The 19,398-nt window shown below is 34.2% G+C and overlaps 3 protein-coding genes across 6 annotated transcripts; 2 read left to right on the top strand and 1 right to left on the bottom strand.

Annotated features, from left to right (window-relative positions):
• Window positions 1–6,876: 6,876 nt before the first annotated feature.
• On the bottom strand, window positions 6,877–9,814 carry LOC142519367 (uncharacterized). Of its 3 annotated transcripts, XM_075622363.1 has the most exons (8): window positions 9,625–9,814; window positions 9,305–9,387; window positions 9,093–9,209; window positions 8,483–8,908; window positions 7,997–8,391; window positions 7,670–7,769; window positions 7,531–7,590; window positions 6,878–7,457 (listed from the first exon to the last, which is right to left on the bottom strand). In XM_075622363.1, the coding sequence occupies exons 3-7, from the start codon at window positions 9,123–9,125 to the stop codon at window positions 7,564–7,566; spliced, it is 981 nt and encodes a 326-aa protein (XP_075478478.1). In that variant the 5' UTR covers window positions 9,126–9,209; window positions 9,305–9,387; window positions 9,625–9,814; the 3' UTR covers window positions 6,878–7,457; window positions 7,531–7,563. The 3 variants fall into 3 exon arrangements, with proteins under 3 accessions (XP_075478477.1, XP_075478478.1, XP_075478476.1); XM_075622362.1 differs by having other exon boundaries at window positions 6,877–7,590; XM_075622361.1 differs by having other exon boundaries at window positions 6,878–7,769; window positions 9,625–9,813.
• Window positions 9,815–10,373: 559 nt separating this feature from the next.
• On the top strand, window positions 10,374–12,349 carry LOC142519217 (protein CURVATURE THYLAKOID 1A, chloroplastic-like). Its single transcript, XM_075622158.1, has 5 exons — window positions 10,374–10,634; window positions 11,509–11,603; window positions 11,684–11,791; window positions 11,899–11,970; window positions 12,140–12,349. The coding sequence occupies exons 1-5, from the start codon at window positions 10,493–10,495 to the stop codon at window positions 12,203–12,205; spliced, it is 483 nt and encodes a 160-aa protein (XP_075478273.1). The 5' UTR covers window positions 10,374–10,492; the 3' UTR covers window positions 12,206–12,349.
• A 2,026-nt stretch (window positions 12,350–14,375) lies between these two features.
• Window positions 14,376–18,588, top strand: LOC142519513 (U11/U12 small nuclear ribonucleoprotein 59 kDa protein-like). 2 transcript variants are annotated; one of them, XM_075622552.1, is made up of 9 exons: window positions 14,559–14,694; window positions 14,994–15,070; window positions 15,274–15,613; window positions 15,716–15,799; window positions 15,917–15,982; window positions 16,800–16,872; window positions 17,049–17,434; window positions 17,770–17,810; window positions 18,185–18,588. In XM_075622552.1, the coding sequence occupies exons 3-9, from the start codon at window positions 15,290–15,292 to the stop codon at window positions 18,267–18,269; spliced, it is 1,059 nt and encodes a 352-aa protein (XP_075478667.1). In that variant the 5' UTR covers window positions 14,559–14,694; window positions 14,994–15,070; window positions 15,274–15,289; the 3' UTR covers window positions 18,270–18,588. The 2 variants fall into 2 exon arrangements, with proteins under 2 accessions (XP_075478665.1, XP_075478667.1); XM_075622550.1 differs by lacking the exon at window positions 14,994–15,070 and having other exon boundaries at window positions 14,376–14,694.
• The last annotated feature ends 810 nt before the right edge of the window (window positions 18,589–19,398 follow it).

The raw sequence follows: 19,398 nt of genomic DNA, 5'->3' as shown, positions 1-19,398 counted from the left end.
GTGGGGAATTAGCAAATTTGGATAATTTTTTCAACTACAATTTTCGTTTGTTTCCCAATTCATTGACTAGTACTGCTTTTATTTGGTATGTCACGCTGCCTCGGAAAATGATGTTTGATGTAAAGGAGAACAAGACAGAAACTTTTCATGGAAAAGGCCGCTGTCACAGTGGAGATGATATGTATTATAGTGGGAGGAATATGAGGTACAGTAGGGGATCCATGGCCAAAAGGCCGGAGAACCAGCACCTCGGAAAGGTTTCATTTCATGGGTCAATGAATGGCGAGAGAAGGAGTGACCGACAGTCATTCCAGAAGCTAATACAGAGGCCACCACCTCTGGATACCGATAATAGATATGAAAGAAAATCTCGATTTTTTATTCCTCCCAGAGCAATCCCCAATGGTGTATGGAAACGGGTGGAGCATCCAAAGTTCCCAAAACCGCTTTCTCGGACCCAAAAATGACGTTTGTTGAGAGAAAAGCTGTTGAGCGCATATCTAAGGTGGAGGAATCATTCAAAGAAAAGAAAATATTTGAGGAGGAGTATGGAGGTAGCAAGGAGAAAGAGTTACAAATGAAGGATTTAAACTTAGCTCCGGCTCAGATGAAAGATCGACAGCCGCAGACGGATATTTTATAAAGATGGAATAGATGAGAAGTATTGTACAAAGTAGGCTGGATAGCCACTTTCGCTAATGTTGAGATATTGACTCGTAGAAAGTTTCTGTAATATGCGAGGAATAGGCTTTTAAGCCATTTCCGCTGAACTTGTTTGCAAATAGTGATGGATCATCTGTGAATAAATAAAAAGAAAATTTGCTCGTGGAATCCTTTGCAGCTGATGTGTTTTTAAGAGAATAATATGTTGTCTTGATAGCCGAATTGATGATGTGTAGAGTACGTTTATTACATATTTCGATACTTTGATGGTGTTTGGAAAGTATGGGTGATAATGAGCAATGGTGATAACATGTTGTGATAATATTGAAGAAAACAGGCTATTTAGCCGTTGTTCTTAATTTATTTTACAGAAATCCGGGCAGAGTTTTCTCTGTAAACGTGACATCCCGGAAATACAAATACGTGAAAACAAATCCCAAGCAGCTTGTATAAGGTAAACAACATGTTTCCAACAACAAAGTTTGGCTTTCAAGCCACTTTACCAACTTTACACATCATAAAAGACACTTGCCAAACAATGGCAAACAAGTGCAAAAAAGATATTCATCAAAGCTTGGCAATTTTCTTTTGGATTGGCCAGCGACACTACCAGGAGGATTTTTCATCTCCATTGGTCTTTAAGGTACTTCCTTGCTCAAATATTCGATTCCTCCAACCATGTTTCCTGAAAAATAAATGAGAACCACATGAGATATAATGGAGTGTTGATCAACAAAACTATGCTTTGTGTGTGCTATATGTTGTCATTGATGTGGACACTCGTCATTTTTTTGTGAGATTGAATGAATCTTGCCATTTTTGAGTTTATGGCTTGCCAAAAATCCAAAAAATGGGATCTCATCCTCTGTGAATTTGGTGGAGCATCACAATTCCTTGTGCTGGTGCATTTCTTGTAAGTACATGGAAGATTATATAAGTTGCACAGGCTATAGACCAAGCTCTGAATATGCACAACAAGGAAGTTGCTCTATTGAGGTGCAAGCAGTGAGCTCGAGTGACATAATTAATGATGGTCCGGAGAAATTGTTGGAAGCTTCTGAAATAGTGGAAAAGTCCCAAGAGGAAGAATGTGCAAATTATGGAATGCCGATTTCAGGAAACATGTTGGAAAATATTGGAGACGTTGACGGTGGTGCTCTCTGAGATATTTTTAAAAGGCAAGATGTCTCAAAATTTGAGAAATATGTGAGGAAGCACTACAAGGAGTTCAGACACATCTATGGGAATCCCTTGCCACAAGTGTTGCAAGGTGTTGCTCATCAAAAAACTCATTCAAACATAGACACAAACACCTTGAGTGCAGTATGAAATGTGGCAAATTCTACAATGTTTTTGTGATGGAAGATTGAGAAAAATGCTTAAATATACCTACCTTGAGAAGGTGTGACTTGATGTAAAAGAGATTGATGATGGAAATTTTCAGAAACTTGGATGACATTACAAAGGCGATGTAATCGGTGGTGATATGGGACATGAGATCTCCGTGAGTGGTTGAGTAGTTATCTAAAAGTGAAGGAGAATAGGTTGTGGAAGCAGCGAAGAATTGGAGGGTTTTGGGGGAAGAAGAATAAGGAAGAAGTTTGGGAAGCATGGTGTTGTGAATACACTGTTTTCTTTCTTTTTCTCCTCTTCCTCCTCCTCCTCATATGTATCGTATTATGTAAATGGGCCAGCTTGTAAATAGGCCAAATATATTTGAATTATTAAAAATAGCCAAATTGGGCCAAATTGACCATTGGCCCAAATTGGCTAGGGGGCAATAGTTGTGCCAAAAATTAATTTTTTTTAGAGAAGCCCAAAAGAGAAGCCCAAGAGATAAAGCCTATCGGAGTTGCAGTTGGCCCAGTGAAAGAAAGTTGCGGCCGGTTACATCCATTACCCAATATGGAAGACGTGGAGTAATCGTGGAATACGGTTGAAACTTCCCGTGGAGTGTGACAAAGGCAGAAGGAGTAATCAGAAAAAAGGACCGACAAAATCAATTCACAAAAATCTACAGCATAATTTCTGCATAATTTCATCAATTCTATGTTCATTTATTTCGATTACCAGTAGTCAAGTATTTGAATTTTTATGTATTCCTCCGACTTTCTTGTAAGAATGTTGATCAAATTTCATAACAACACATTTAAGTTTGATGTTGTTTATGGATTTCCTGTACAATTTCTTTATTTCCCCAGTTTATGCGTTTTAGTTTAGAGCCATTTCGAAGGAATTATAACTAACGGTCGAATCGAGATTCGCAACGCTTGGTAAACGAAGTCATATTATTTCACAAATTTGGCACGAACACGTGTCTGGCACGCCCGCAATTTTCGTGATATAAGCAAATATATATTTTGCTGATAAGAGTAATATTTATTAAATTTTTTATAATTTCATTATGGTGTATGGATCCATTCATTTATACTCTCCTTCACCCAAACGTTGGTGGATGTTCCATCTTTCCATTATATTAACTATCGATGTTATGGACCATGCACCATCATAAAAAATTAAGCTTCGAGTGCCCCAATAACAATGTAAAGAATTAGTTTTATATTATAAAAAGAAGAACATTATTGTTATTATTAATATTTTTTAAAAAGTAACTAACATTTAACGTAGATACAAATATAGGAAGAATTATTGAGATACAAAAGATTTACATTTAAAATATTTTAAAAATTGATAGTTTTTCCGATAGGTTCCCACTTAATTAATATCTGAAACATGATAATTTCTTTTTTTTTTTTTTGTCCTTTACGTTTTTTTCTTTATGATTTTGGTTTTTTGGTAATTTTAGAATTTTCCCCAACCTAACGATAGTGGTGTTTACAGTTTAGTTAGCCTTCCGATGCGAAATCGAAAATTCGATTTGAATCGGAAACCGAACCAATCATTCGGTTTCGTTTTCGGTTTTTAGCTTTCCATATATTTGGTTTTCAGTTCAGTTCGATATATTTTTTTCCAGTTAACCCTTAACCGAATTGAAAATCACTTTTTTAAAATATTTTTTTCCTTTTTTCATTTGTATTTTTTTTTTTTACGTTTTGAGTTAGATATTATATTATAAAATTTGAAAATATCATATAATTTTTTTAAAAATTAAAATATGTCATTTCCATTTTCTAATATAGATATTTTTCATTTAAATTTTTATGTTAATGTATTGAAAATTCGTAATTGCAATTTTCATCCATAGATCGCATATATATTTTAAATTAAGTACTATTAGAAATAGGATTTGGACATTCACTTAATTAATAACTTACAAGCTCTTAAATTTTTTAGATTAAATATTTCTGATATAATAAAAATTGTACCAATCGTTGATGCATTTGAAATAGATAAGTAAACTTAGGTACTTTAAATTACAAATTTAATGGCAAAAATTTGTGTGAGATGGTCTCACGGTTCGTATTTTGTGAGACGAATATCTTATTTGGGTTATCCATGAAAAATTATTACTTTTTATGCTAAGAGTATTATTTTTTATCGTGAATATCGTTAGGGTTGACCCGTCTCACATATAAAGATTCGTGAAACCGTCTCACAAGAGACCTACTCAAATTTTTTTCATCGAAAAACTTGCATGAGACAAACTAAATAAAATAAATAAATAATTGCAAATCCAAACCGCAAAACCAAATATATTTAGGTTTTTAACCTAATCAATCCAGTTTGATTTTCGGTTTGGATTCACCAATGAACCGAAAATTCAGTTATTTTCGGTTTAGTTCGGTTCGAAACGAATGAATACCCCTACTTGGCAGAGTTGATGTAACTTCGACGTATATATTATTATATCAATATTTTCAATGAAAAATGACTAAAATTGTAAAATCGAAAGATGAAGAAATAAAACCAAAATTTTATTGCATAGAAGACTAAATTTACACAATAAAAAATACAATTTCGTCGTAAACATCCTAAAAGGACGGATTATTCAATTACGACAAACGTTATCTTAATCTTAAAAAATAAAATGAAGCTCGGTGGAACATACAAAATCCGAGATATGTTGTCCCCAAATTTAAATATTTGGGGACAAAATTTTGTATTTTTAACAAATTTTTTTTTAATTACAATAAGGTTCAGCGTTTATGTTCATACAGAATTGAATTAACAGTCCCTTCGATCAAGAAATATTTATGGACAAAAACTTGTTTGAGACGGTTTTACGGGTCGTATTTTGTGAGACAAATATCTTATTTGGGTCATCAATGAAAAATATTACCTTTTATGCTAAGAATATTACTTTTTATTGTGAATATCGGTAGAGTTGACCCGTCTCACAGATAAAGATTCAAGAGAACGTTTCACAAAAAACCAACTCATATTTATGTTACTATTGCCTGCAATTGGGTATGTCACCAAAATATCGAATTTTTTAAATGTCATATTGATATCGGTGTCAAAAACGTATCATATCGAAATTTACGATATATTGTTAAATTCGATAAAAACAATATTTTGCGATACGATAATAAAAGAATCCATGTATGAATCCGACGGCTAGAGCTAATCCATGCCACAGTGTTGCAAAAAGGAATGAATGTCATTTTCCAAAGGGCGACAAGAAAGGAATCGAGCAGTCACAAAGTACAGCGACTCGAAGTGTTACGTGTCAATCTACGAAAGGCTACAGGGGTAAATGGGACCCACACACTGGCTCACGCGCACGACCGTCTAAACGGATGTTGTTGTGGCCCGCGTGTCTTCCACATGGTCTAGAGCACGTGTTCCTTGTCTTTTTCCTCACATGCCTATAAAATTAAAATTAAATCTTTTCTTTGAGTTTTTATTTATTTTTCAAAAAAACTTGTTTCAAATAAAAAAAATTAGAAATCATAACATAAATTACTTCAAGTTTTTTTTTATAAAAAATATATCTAAAAGTTATACAGCGGGTCAACCCTACCGATATTTACAATAGAAAGTAATACTCTTAGAATAAAAAATAATACTTTTTCATGAATGACTCAAATAAGATATTTGTCTCACAAAATACTACCCATGAGGTCATCCCACACAAGTTCTTGCCATAAAATAGACGGTTTTATTGGTTTGAGTTGAAATATATTTTTAGGAAAAACTTTTCATGGAACAAATTTTGTAAATATAGTGACGTTTATATGTATAAAATATCCACAAAATAAAAATTTCTACATTTCAGAGTAATAATGAAATATAAAAATCAAACGAATTTTTATGTCATACACTTCAATTTTTTTGTTGGCTGACCCCTTTTCGTAATTGCCGCATATGCATATGGGCCTAACATTATTGTAAATCCGGAATCCCAACGTCTCACTTCTAGACCCGTCCGGCTTAGTTCCGGGTCCAATCTGGGTTGGAAATTGTTTCACAAAAATTGTAAATAAATAAAATGTAAATTTAAGATTTAATATATTATTTTATTATAAATAATAAAATTAATCGAAAGAATCCCACTTCCCAAACACACCAAGATGCATTGATTTATTACTAGGTATTGTATGAGCATTTACATTTGTCTTTAGGCCAACAAACCATGTGTTCATATTTGTGTAAATCTTATTTAATAATTTAATTTTAAAAAACATAAGTATTTTGATTATAGTAATTTATTATTTTCTTTTATATCCGTAGGCATACAATTAGGATTTCAAGTTGGCATTGTACTTAACAAAGTAAAAAAAGTATGAAAAAACAAAGAATTTATAAAATTGAAAATAGTTAAGAAAAAAGATCGAGTTGGTATTAAAAAAGAAGAATTTTAATAACAAGTTTCAAATCGGACATAAAGTATTTGTTCATCTTAAAATTTAATCATATATCTACTTCATAAATATGTTATTATAAATTCGAAAATATAGCATCCATATTTAAATCAGGGTAGTGGTTGTAAGGGTACCACACTTAATGACATGGTTGACACTAATAGATTTACGAACGTGACAACTTTAACTTAAATATTAGTTGTAATATGAACCATTAAACAATCGATAAGAGCATTTAAAATCTTAGTGTAATCAAAGAGCTTTGAAAACTCGTTAATGTAGATAGGATTTCAATAGATATAATATTTTTTATTTGAGAATTTAGTTGATGTATTTATGAATTTTGGAACTTCGAATTTTTAAGATATATAAACATGAGAATCAATTTAATTCACGCAGCTCTTACCAGATTAAGTTATTTCGGGAAATATAATCAACCAACTCCAATTCTTAAGACAGCTGAATAGATGATTACAACGAGAGACTAATAAAAGAAATCAAAGTATATGAATAAAAATAGTTTGGAACTCGTATTAAGAAGAAAACGCATATCAGTAACATGTAAACAAAAGAAATTAACCTTGGAGGTGGTTGAAAGTGCAAAGTGCAGAAGAGGCTCAGGACGTTCAATTGCATATTTTTGTTCGTGCATCACCCGATTTAAATTTCGTCCTCCAGGAAAGTAGCAACCTGAGCTACTGGATACAAAACTAATTGGATAAGAGCATCTTGGTCGACTTGTCAAAAGAGAACAAGAACTAATGACTGAAACATATATGCCTTTCCTTCATCAAGTGCAAAATCTAGCCATATTTCTTATTGTTTTTTGCTAATGAATTAAAGTTTGTGCAGTCTAGAGATAATTGATCGGTCTACACACAAGTAAAATAACATAAAGTTATAAAACTTTAGAAAATGAACACATTGAGTATATATTCATACATGTCCCGGACGAGACATTCGGCAAGACAAGATAGAATTTATGATGACTTCTGCACTTGCTATTTGACCTCCAACATTATAGGCAGCCTAGGCAACAAGAGTGTTAAATTTTAATTCTCAAACTCAGTCTTATTTCAAAAAATAAATTATGTCTCATTACCTTTAAGAGTAGCAGCATCCTCTTAGTATTGTTTTAGGGGATATCATAAGCCAAAAAGGCCTGTTCACATGAAAACTTTACAGTCAACTCGTGATAAATGATTCTTATTGTTATGAATTTTAGTTATTTGGGTGTTTACATGCATCACCAAAGCATTGTGTACGTTGATCCAAAATGCCAACTTCTCCTCATGGGCCAACTTTCGAGGATCGATATTTTCCAATCGAGAAATAAGACTCCTGCAAAACGTAAAAATTTAACATCCGTTGTTCAGTTTATGTTATGCATTCACCCAAGAAGAGAACCTGAATGGAAAAATCTTGAAGACTGATTAGTAGGTGGGACAACCTCCTAAACTTAATGACCATTCCATAATTTATCACAAATTCGATATGGGGATGGTAAAAATTTAGATGATGTAAAATAGATATATCTGAACATATCAACATAGTGGAAGTATGCTCACCGAAAATTTTGCAACAAGCATTCAGTATCACCCAATTTCTGGCTATTAGTGTGTAAACAATTTACTTCAACCATGGTGCTGTAAGATCCACTAAAATCTTTGAGTCCTTCGACGTGGAAAGGATTATCCAGCCGAACATCAAAGGAAGAATCATTTCTCAATCCTGGACTCCAAAAGTCGCATTGATCTTTCGGAGAAAATGCACTAACTGAGGACAAAGATGAAGTGGGAGATGATAGTCCAGGATTCGTTAATGGCGGATCAGCAAGTTTGCAATATATAATGGACATGCACTTGACCATATATTGAGAAAGCTTGTTCGGTGTCTCTTTGAGATGATCTGAGATACGGGTTCCAAGATGTTCTGCTAGACTGATGACATGTGAAGAAGTATTCTGCGCATACCGTAAGAAAACAAATAAATTCAAGTTACTAAAAAATTGACAAGTTTAAAAATATCGAAAATAAAGGACAAATGTGAGATACCTCCATCATGGATAATGGTTGAGAATGACATGCCCGCAAAGCTTTCCCAAAGGCTTCTGCTGGAGGTGAGTTTTGGTTTTCCAGAGATGAGTATTGGTACACAGAAGAATGAGAACGGAGTACACTTGAATCATTGAACTTCTCTTCTGTTGAACTATTGATTTCCATCCTTGTATTGGATACATTTGGAATTTCAGTTTGAGGCGAAAACTTCGCTCTTGTTGACGTGATATCCGATCTCGAAAAATCTAGGCGCCTTCTTCTTGGTGGTGATAGGGGTGGTTTCAAATCTCCGTGTTTCTTGGATGGGTACAGGGAAGGTATTTTTTGATCAAATGCTTTCCTGTACAGTGAAAGAAGATATTGTTCGAGATGCCCAACTTCAAGCTCCAATATAGCAATATCTCTGATGAGTTCTGTGGCTTGCTGGAATTAATTTGAGCAATTTTCATCAAAGCCAACTATTGTTGGCATGGCCATGAGAGAAATCAAGCAAGCCATAAAACTGAAAAAATAAACAGGTGAGTTCATGTAAGGTTTGTGGAAGAATATAGCAAGTAATGATAAAAATTCTCGTCAACGTTCGAATGTAAGAGCTATAGAGTGGTACCTTAGGAACAGTTGTTTTGTTCGGAAGTATCATTGGAGGAAGTCCTATAACCTAGAGCCTTTTCAAGAGCTCCACGGACAGTAATTTGATCATGTACTCTCTTCCAAGCTGCAATATCTGGCGTGGTAATTTGTGTATTATGATCAAGGTTTACAACACTTGAGATTTAAAATTTACAAAGCTTAGAAAATCAGTTATTCCATAATCCATACCTCTTGCTTCAAGTAATATTGGGTATCAGCACTTGTGTTTGTCCTTTCTTCCTGTCGGTACAGTCATTGGAGCATCCCATACTCTGGTAGCCAAAAAAAGAACACACATCTTAATCAAAGTCTACATATTATGGTCAATTGAATCCGAAGAAAATAATTCCAGAAAAACAGCAAGTGATAGAAGAAAGAAAAGAAATGGGACTACAAGCAGCAGGACAATCACGTGCAGCAGGACAATGACGTTTGAAACATGCAATTTGCTCTCCGAAACAAAGGAAGAAAAGAAGAAAACGATGAGGTAAAGAAAGAAGCAAACCCACCTGCGGTGCGGTGTTGTCGTGGTGCAATGGTGGAAAGACGAAGACCGAGGCTCCAAAACAAAGTTCCCCGCAGCAGAGTTAAAACCGATAAACTGCAACAAGGAGGAGGCAGAGAAGACAACAATCAAATTTTTTGTTGGAATTTGCTCGGTGCAATGGTGGAAAGACGTAGACAGAGGCTCCAAATCAAAAGAAGGGTGCAATGGTGGAAAGACGTAGACAGAGGCTCCAAATCAAAAGAAGAAAGATAAAAACGAAAAGGCAAATAATGAAGAAAACCCACTTGCAGTGTTGTGGTGTGGTGGAAGGTAAAACAATTGACACGTTTAGGATCTTAACTTGCAACCGCAAAGAAACTGGCCAATTCTCCCAACTGCGTGCTTTAGGTATAAGTAGAGTAGATATAATAATAATAATAATAATAATAATAATATATAAATATAAATTATGACAAAAAAATTGACAAAAAATAGTATGTTTAAAAAACGAAAGATTTAGATATTTAAAAAAAAGTTTTAAAAAATTTATATTGATTAACATCAGCAGGCATCCGTTCTGACTCTGCAATCTTCTCTGGTTTTATCTCTTACACGTCTCGCCTACCAGATTATGATTATATAAAAAATCAATGCTTAAAAAAAAGATTTTGAAGATATAGAATTCACCAATCAGGAAATGATATTCTTCCACGTGTCAGAAGTTGAGATCATATCAGCATCGACCCAACGAACCATGTAGACAGCAAGTTTTTTTTTTTCCCTAAAATATCTTCACTCACAGAGGCTTTTTCCCAGAATCCGGATTTGTTTTGGGACAAGCATTCCAAGAATCAAGGTGTATTTTTGTTTGTTTAATTAGTCTGTGAAAAATGGCAGCGGCAGCTTCGAGTTCTTTCGCGGTGGCGGCCACCGTCTTCATGCAAGGGTTCCCGGCCACCAACAGGGTCGCCGTCTTCTCTCCCTTGCCCGTCCGTCCATCCCTTTGCTCGGCTACATTCAAGCAACTCAAAGGTACAGACTTTAACACTAGATTTTTAGGTATTGAAATGGATTCGGATGTGATCTTTATTTAGGGTTCTTATGTTGGTGTAAACTATTGTACGCAATTAATGTGCTGGGAATTTATCCTGTGCCCTATCGAAACCATGGATTTTCTTAGGAATTTACTGGGTTTCAGTTTAACTTTCGCTTTGTGTTACCAATTATGTTTTCTTGAAGCCGCTATTTTTTATTTTTCTGCAATTTTTTTGCAGTTGTTCACATTGTTAAGTCTCCCTGTCACTGGGTTTTTTCTTGGAGTATATCCAGGTCTTGAAGTTACATTACCACGTGTTTGAAATAAACTGGATGCTATTAATTATCTCTATTTATTCAGCTGCATGGACTAATTTGTTAAAGTGGTTTCGTTTATTTCCGATAGATTTTGTTCGGATTACGGAGGTCTTGCCTGGATAGTCTCCAGAATGTCGTTCTTCTGATAATGTCGAAATGTTTGTCTTTTGCTTGATGATTGGGCATTGTTTCTTTAGGGTGTCAGCAAATTCACACTCGAAGCTTATTGAATTTAATCAAGAATTTCAGTTATTCTGACATTTTAATGTCTAGCGAACTAAAATAGTTAGCATAAGCGTTCTGGCTCACAAGAAGAACTGGATTGCTTGGTGGCAGATTATTTCTCTCTTTCATAATCTTGAACTATTATAAAGTGAAAAGTACTAGCAGGAAAATACATGCATGGCCCATTGACCCATTGAATTTCAAGTAGGCATTTTGATGAATATCTAGTGTTTAAAATCATGCATACCTCCACTACAGGAACTAGATAGTCCTGTTGATTCTCTACCAAATATGTTTGAGCTAATATCGGTTGTGTAACTTTGAACAGAGAAGGGGAGGTTTTATCAGCTGATTGTGAAGGCATCTTCATCGGAGGAAAGTTCACTCGATGTCAATGAATTGTTCACAGACCTTAAGGAGAAGGTAATTATGCTTGAATCAGGGTGAAGACTTGCTTCATGTCTTAATTTCTCATTCTTGTGCAACTCCAATGTACTATACAGTGGGATGGCCTCGAAAACAAGTCTACAGTACTACTTTATGGAGGTGGTGCAGTTGTAGGCGTTTGGTTGGCCTCTATTGTTGTGAGTGCTGTTAATTCGGTGCCTTTGGTAAGGTTTTCTTAACATCAAACTTGTCGCATACATGTATATTCGTAAAATTATAATGTTTTGTGTTTATGCTATCCTTAAACACAAGATTATATTCATTATCTCAGCTTCCAAAGATCATGGAGTTGGTAGGTCTTGGATATACTGGATGGTTCGTGTACCGTTACCTTCTTTTCAAGGTACCCTTTCATGAATGTTCGCCACTAATATTGATTCCAACAACCCTACGGTTTAGGATCATTAACAACAGTATAAACAATTAATATGCTTTCTTGTGCTGTAATTCTTGTTAATCAATCTGATAAAACTTCGAAGTTGGATCTGATAAACCATTTTATGTTCCTGCAGTCAAGTAGAAAAGAACTTGTAACAGACATCGAGGAGTTAAAGAAGAAGGTTTCTGGAGCCGAATGAACGAATCTATGAATGTAATCAGATGCTTAAGGCCTCTCAGAAACAATCCGATCTTTACGCTCGTGTCTTTGTACCAGATACATCTTTTGTTGTGCTATAATGAGAATATATCGATAATAAATTTTAAAAGAAAAATTAGATCAATTATATGTATGCATGTTTGTGTGTTTGTGTGGTCACCCTAAAAAGAAATAGGATAAAAAAGAAAGACAACCGAAAGGAAAAAGAAATTGAGAGGCAAATGGAGAGGATAGAACTTGGAATGTTAGTTTAGGATATAATAATAAATATTGGTTCTTTTAAATAAAAAAATTGTCTTAAAACTTAATTTGGATAACCATACCTGATGCCACATAAAGCAATAGCTTGACTTACGAGACACATAAAGATGTTTACCCATGTCGTCCTATTTTTTTATGGTCAGCTAAAATATTACATGTAAGATCTAGACTTGTGGGGTATACCACACTTGATAAAGATTTGTAAACAAGTAAAAAAAAAGGAAAGGTAAATGAACATTACACTACTTACAAATAAATAATATATATATAATTTTAATATGATGTTCGCTTACCTCAATAAAACGAAGTCCAATATATAATTCCTCATTTAGAATAAAAAGCATCCCACAAGGTTTTGAAACCTATTCAAAATTTGTTTATCAGGATTTATCTTACACCTGAATTATTTTGTTTGATTACAAAAATGATTTCTTTCTCGGAGGCTATGACAAGGATGTATGGTATAAAGCAGGACTTGATTCTATCCCCCTTATGGCTTTGGAGAAAAGCACTTTTTTCTGTCATGCACTGTTGGGCATTACCAGCTAAGTCATTCATGGAGTTTGTTATGTTTTCAAGGTTTGAACTTCTATGAAGCCTAATGCCCGCCAATATTATTCATTTGCTTGTATGTCGTTAACACGGAACCTATTTCCCTTTGTCGAATGTTCGTAGCTGCACTTGATGCATTATTCTATGACAATCACCAGAAAACTGGGCGTTATCTCAGTTCATCCAAGGCGACTCTTATTACGAGGGCTGATTCTCTACTTATAAGTATATACTGCATTTTTCCATTTGAAACTTGCATTTTTTAATAGTTTTAGACTCTAAGTAATTTCTTGCAGCCAACTTCAATGTCAATAGATTTGAATTTCCAATAATATGTTAGATTTAAACTATTTGGTCCTTCTGAAATATGCCTACCGCATGACTGGCAGCGAAATCATTGTTACTCCCGTATTCTTGAATTACTGTTCAATGTTTGGAGATATCATAGTGGTAGAAGAATGGTGTATGCAGACCCCGAGACAGGTTTAATGCAAGACGAGGACTTTGCTGAGGAGTTTGATTATGAAAACCCAGAAAGTCTGGTGAAGTATTTTGGAAGGGTATACATGAAAAGGAAAATAACTCGAAGCGTAAAGAAAAAGAAGAGAGAAGCAACAACGTAGAGAAAGAATACAACGGATGAATCTACGACCCCGTTAAAAAACGTTGGGGAAGTATGTTAATCCAGATGATCAGTACTCAAACACAACTAAATCTTAGTGAAGAAGTTGAGGTTGTTTGAATAATCTTTCACTCAGAATGGATTGGAAGCGTAGCGATTTCAATTTTGTAACTAGTTTGCATACCTCTGAGCTTTTAAGGTTCTTTACATTGTCCCGTGGAAGAACTATTTGTAGTTCTAAAACAGCTTGGTCATGCAGCGACCTCTAATATATTTTTTTACTATGCGTTCGTGGAGAGTTTCTCCTCAAATTCCAATATAATTAGATCACGTGGATCTCACGTATTTTTTTGAAAGTTAATATATATATTGATAATCCAAAAACTAACATTTAACTACGCCATGTGATGATAAATACTCGAAGTTTAGAATAATGATCCATTTTTTTTATAGAGTAGGTATCTTGTGAGACGGTCTCACGAATCTTTATCACGGGTCAATTTTACTGATATTCACAATAAAAAAGTAATACTCTTAGCATAAAAAATAATATTTTTTTCATAGATGACCCGAATAAGATATCTGTTTTACAAAATACGATCCGTGAGATCGTCTACCACAAGTTTTTTATATTTTTTTATATGCTCACGTGACAATGTACAGAAAATTCTAGAACATACATAGTGATTGCTTAGAATCAGTAAATATACATGTTATGGAAAGAGTTGGCTCAAGAAATCACAAAATGGAATGAGTTAGATCTGGTCTTAACGTGATTCTAATTTTGTTCCGCCAAGTTGGCCAGATTAATATTTTTCGATTGGCCCGATCGGTTAAATGAATCCGATTAATCCTATGGGTCAGGTTCCTTTTAATTTGGGTCCTACGCTTTGGGCCTCGCCCGTGCCGACGCCTCCTCCGTTGCCACCTGTGCTGCCTCCTTTTCCACCCCCGTCGGCTTCCTTCTGGACATCCGCCAATGTTCGCAGTCGTCTTGAGGAAGTTCAGGATTCCTTGAATCTCGCCAAAGCATTGTAAGAAAGCTTCAACCTGAGTTATGTTCACTTCCATTTGGAATACTTAATTAGAGATTTGTTGACTTGTCTTTGCCTTTTTATACTTAAAACGTGATGTTGTAATGGTGATTTTAAGCTTAAACAAGTTTATTCTGGAAAAAAACTGCATATTGGTCCCAGTTGGATTTCGAATTTATAAATTTCCTCTCAATTTTGTAATAGTTTTTCAGCTTTGAAATTGTTTCGGTGAAGTGATCTCACAATGAGCTTTGAGAAAGGATTAAAAAGTTGAAACTAAGTCTAGGTTCTTGTTGCAGGCGTTGTAGCAGACACCTGGCTAGGTGCTAATATGCTTCAAAATATCTACTGCAGTAAATATTCTAGATTCAATATTGTGGGTGTGAATGGACTCATTGTTAACGCCCTACTTTGAATGGAAGTTCATGAAACTGAAAATGATATTTACATAGAATAGTTTGGAATTCGTTCTTTTCATTGGGCACCAGAGACTGCCTATATTTTATATTTATCGTGTGTTGCTGGTCTAGAAACCATTTTTATTTTCGTTGATTTTGCTTGCAATGCTTATTTGAACAGGAAAAAAGAGTTGGAAATGATCATTTTGATGAAAGAGAAGGAAGGACTCGTCGAAGTTGAAGATAGAAGGAATATTAACTTGTCGCTTGATGGGTTTTCTAAATTTATGAAAGATAATCAGGTTGAAGCTGAGTTCCAAGAATCTATGTCACTGAATGCTACAAATGCCATAATGTCGAAACTGAGATTTCAGCTGGAGCCACTCAGGGTTGCCACACACAACAGTTCATGGGAAGAAAAATCTTCTGTTAAAAGGTTAGCCAATAACATAATGAAGTACAAGAGAAATAAACTTTGGCGGAAAAGGAAGAGAAGGAGAATAGCCGAACACATAGCCAAGGTAGTATAATGCGATGAACTTTCTTCTGTAGTTTTTTAGTCTTTATTTTCTTCACTATGTAATTTGATTAATGATTTAACTTCAAAATTTTCATGGTCTTAGGAGAGCGAGAGATTTGATCAAATGGATAAAGAAGCTGATGAATGGAGGGCCAGGGATATTGCCAAAAATATAGCACAACGAAAGGTCCTGACTTGCATAATATTTACTTCTTAATTATGTTATTTATAGTGTGTTTTATTTTTTAGATCAGCGCCTCTTCTTGTCCCTGTGGCTAAGTAAAGACGTCATATGATCTTGCAGGTAGAAAAGATGAAGGAAATAGCCAAGCTTAAGGCAAAAGAGGAGAAAAAGAGGCTGGAATCTGAGGTGAGGGTGCTTAGTATACATTTTACTTTATGTTAATATGCTAATCTAATCTGAATCATTTAAAAACCTTGGTTGCCTCGCGATATATATGTTCCTTGGATCACAGATGTCTGTCTAACTTTATGTTATATATGTTCCTTGTATCACAGATGTCAGTCTTAACTTTATGCTCTTTCTCACACTGTCTCGTCCATTTGTATGATAAAGGTCAAAACACATATTTTCTAAAGCAGAAGTTAAATATTATCTCCGACTTTTTTCCAGTGGAAATTATAGGGGGTGGGTCACTTCTTTTGAAATTGTTTGCCATTAGTTTGAAATGCATTCATGACCCTTCATACATGTTATAGTTTCTCATCTGGCGCATGCATAGAAACATAACAAACAGGCAGAAAGTTCTAACTTATTATTCCTTCTCGATGTAGTTCGTTTGAACAGAAGCATAACTTGCATACTGCTTCAATGATTAGGAGTTACAATATGAGCGAGTTGCCTTATGTTAACATTTGACCGTCCTCTTCATGATCCATGCTTCAAATATATCTGATGTTCCATATACTTTCAAAATACTAGGTGGTTGTTACCACTTGCAAATTCCTTTTTTTTTTCCTGTTTACATCCTTTTTGTCTAAACCTAATCTCCTGATAATTGAATCATATACAATTATTTGCTGTCATTGCTTTGAGGATGTTCATTTGCTCCATGTTGTTAGAGTTGTTTTCTCTGCTCCCACTGAATATTTTTATTCCCTCTTTTGGTTTATTTCCCATACGCGGATTAACTAAACGAAATAACCCTATTATAATCTAATTTCAGCTTGAGATGGTGTTGATTGTTGAAAAGCTACAGGAATTACGTTCTATCAGGATACTGAAATTAAAAAAACAAGGTAATTACATTTATTATCTAGTTTCTAGATAAAGAGCTTTCCAATATCGAGTACTTGCGGAATTATTGTTGACTAAAAGGCTCTGTTTACCAGTTGGAGCTAAGTCATGTTAAATTCTTAGTCGTTTTAGAAAACAGATGAGAGAATTTATGTGATGAAATTATATTATCATACAGGTCATTTTCTTCCCGAAGAGGATGACAAGTTTCTTGAAAAAGTGAAAGCTGCGGTTGAGGAAGAGGAGCGTCAAGCAATGGCTGCAGCAGACACAGATGCTGCCAAAGATGCCATAGTTACTGCCGAGGTATCAAGAAGACATATCAAGAGTGATGTTACATACTCAGAAGAACACGAACATAATCATGCTGGAGGAAGGGGAAATCAAGACCAGAACAATGAGAGCGCAAACAACTCAGTTCCAATGCCGGTTCTTAAGAAGGAATCAAGTCATGGATCAAAAGAACCTGGTTCTGGCAATGCCTATGATTCTGTTGCTAATTTGCCATTGGAATTTTACCATTACTATCATGGCAGCAATACTGATATGGGCATACTTATTGAGGTGATCTCCATTAATGTTTCAAGTTCCTTGACTTTTTCTTGTACTTTCCCTCATATGGCTGGAGATTTGATTTAGCTGCAAAGTCCTCTTTTACTTTCGGGCTTTCTTCCCTTTTCTTCTGTTGTGCAGAAGCTGTGTTTCTTGGCAGGATACAAGTTACTGAGTACTTGTATAACCACGAGATTAGTTTTCAGTTGGGGCTTTGTCACTTGAAATTATTCCAATTTTTCTATTGCATCACAATAGTTAGTCAAAAATTGCCATATTCATGATTTATGACAGGTTGACAGCTCCATGTGTCGTCTTATCCATTGCAATTTTATCATTCCATGCAGGTAAGAAGAACATGGGATGCATATATAAGGCCTAGAGGAAGGTGTGTAAAAAGTACTCACTCTTAACCAAGTTAACTTTCTTTTAGATTCACGTTTATATGCGTAGTGGTGGGTCAAGTAATGGGAAACAATGAATCTAACCAAAATAATGTAATATTCACGAGATCAAAGAGCTTAAAATCTGAGCTAATTGGTTCTTATTGCAAGCAAGTTTAACAAAGTTGAAATTTAGGGAAGTCCGCGAACATGATATATAATCCTCATCACAAAATTTTATTGCACACTTTTAGTTAATACTCGCATTATCACTTATAATTCTTTTACTTACTTGATATCTTCCACATTTCACTATCCTTTACACCATTGAGTTTATCCTTGTGTTACGCTTCCTTAATTGAACTTAACTTTAACGCAGCTGCATACCCGGACATTGGGTTCAACCTCCCCCTCCAGCAGATGAGATATGGGCATCCTACCTGATGAACAGACCAGATTCTTAAATGAGCCAAGGATTAAATCATAGTGTAATTCGAGACGGTAGCGAGGTTCCATTACGAACAAGAAAGATGGTTTAACTTTTGTACTCACAATGGGTATTAACCGAGGGCGAAGTGACTTGTGTTCCTCTAGTGGTGGCGCTTCTGGTAATTCTCTTCCACTTTGGTAAACTTGTCTTCTCGTTGAAGTTGTTATCTGTGATCACTTAGTATAGAGGGAACAGACTACTAGTTAATTCAGAATTAAATTATATGCTCGAATTTTTTAGGATAAAAACGTGACAAATACTTTTATGAAATGATTGTGTATGGATTAGCAGTAGATTGAATATTAAAAGGGGAATGAATTATGTACGTGCATGACAACTCATATTACTATGAGTCGCGGAATTTCAAATATATTCAAATGTATTTTTATTATTTATATAAGTATGACAATAAACTTCAAATCCACAACTTATGTGTTTATATAATATTTCATGTTAATTACGATGTATTTCAAGTTCATCAAATAATAATGTTATTTGAAATTGATTCTAATTTATGTTACTAATGTGTGAATAAATAAGGGGTCTATTTAAAATTTTGATTTATTATTTCATATTCATTTTTTCAAGTGTACCCTTATATAATATGGTTTGACAGAAAATTTACATTTTAGCTAAAGGAAAAAAAGAGAGAAAATTTAGAATTCAATTTAGACAAGTATTTTTACAAACGTTTTCAGTGTTTTATTTATAAGTTAAAATCTTAAACTTTGTGTTTTTATAAGATTTAAGTAAAATGTTGTTGAAAAATGTTTTTAAAAATTTTCAAAACTTTTTTACATTATTTTTAAATATAAAATCGTATGTTTTAAATAGTTTTCTACACACATTTTCCACTCTAAAAATATCTCAGTAAAATAGTTTTCCAAACATATTTTTTTAAACCAACTTTTAATACATTTTATACAAAAAAACACTTTTATAAAAATGTTTTACAAGTACTTGTTTAAACAAAGTTTTCTATTTGTTGGGAAATAAATTAGCGTGTTGTCCCAAACAATATTTTATTATAAATTTTTTTATTAATTTGTTAAAAAAATCAATATAATTACTTTCAGCATATCGATTTAATGATAATTTTCTAT

The sequence above is a fragment of the Primulina tabacum genome, chromosome 11, assembly GCF_025594145.1.
Source record: "Primulina tabacum isolate GXHZ01 chromosome 11, ASM2559414v2, whole genome shotgun sequence".
NCBI lineage: Eukaryota > Viridiplantae > Streptophyta > Magnoliopsida > Lamiales > Gesneriaceae > Primulina > Primulina tabacum.
This window is presented reverse-complemented; position numbering and strand designations above follow the sequence as displayed.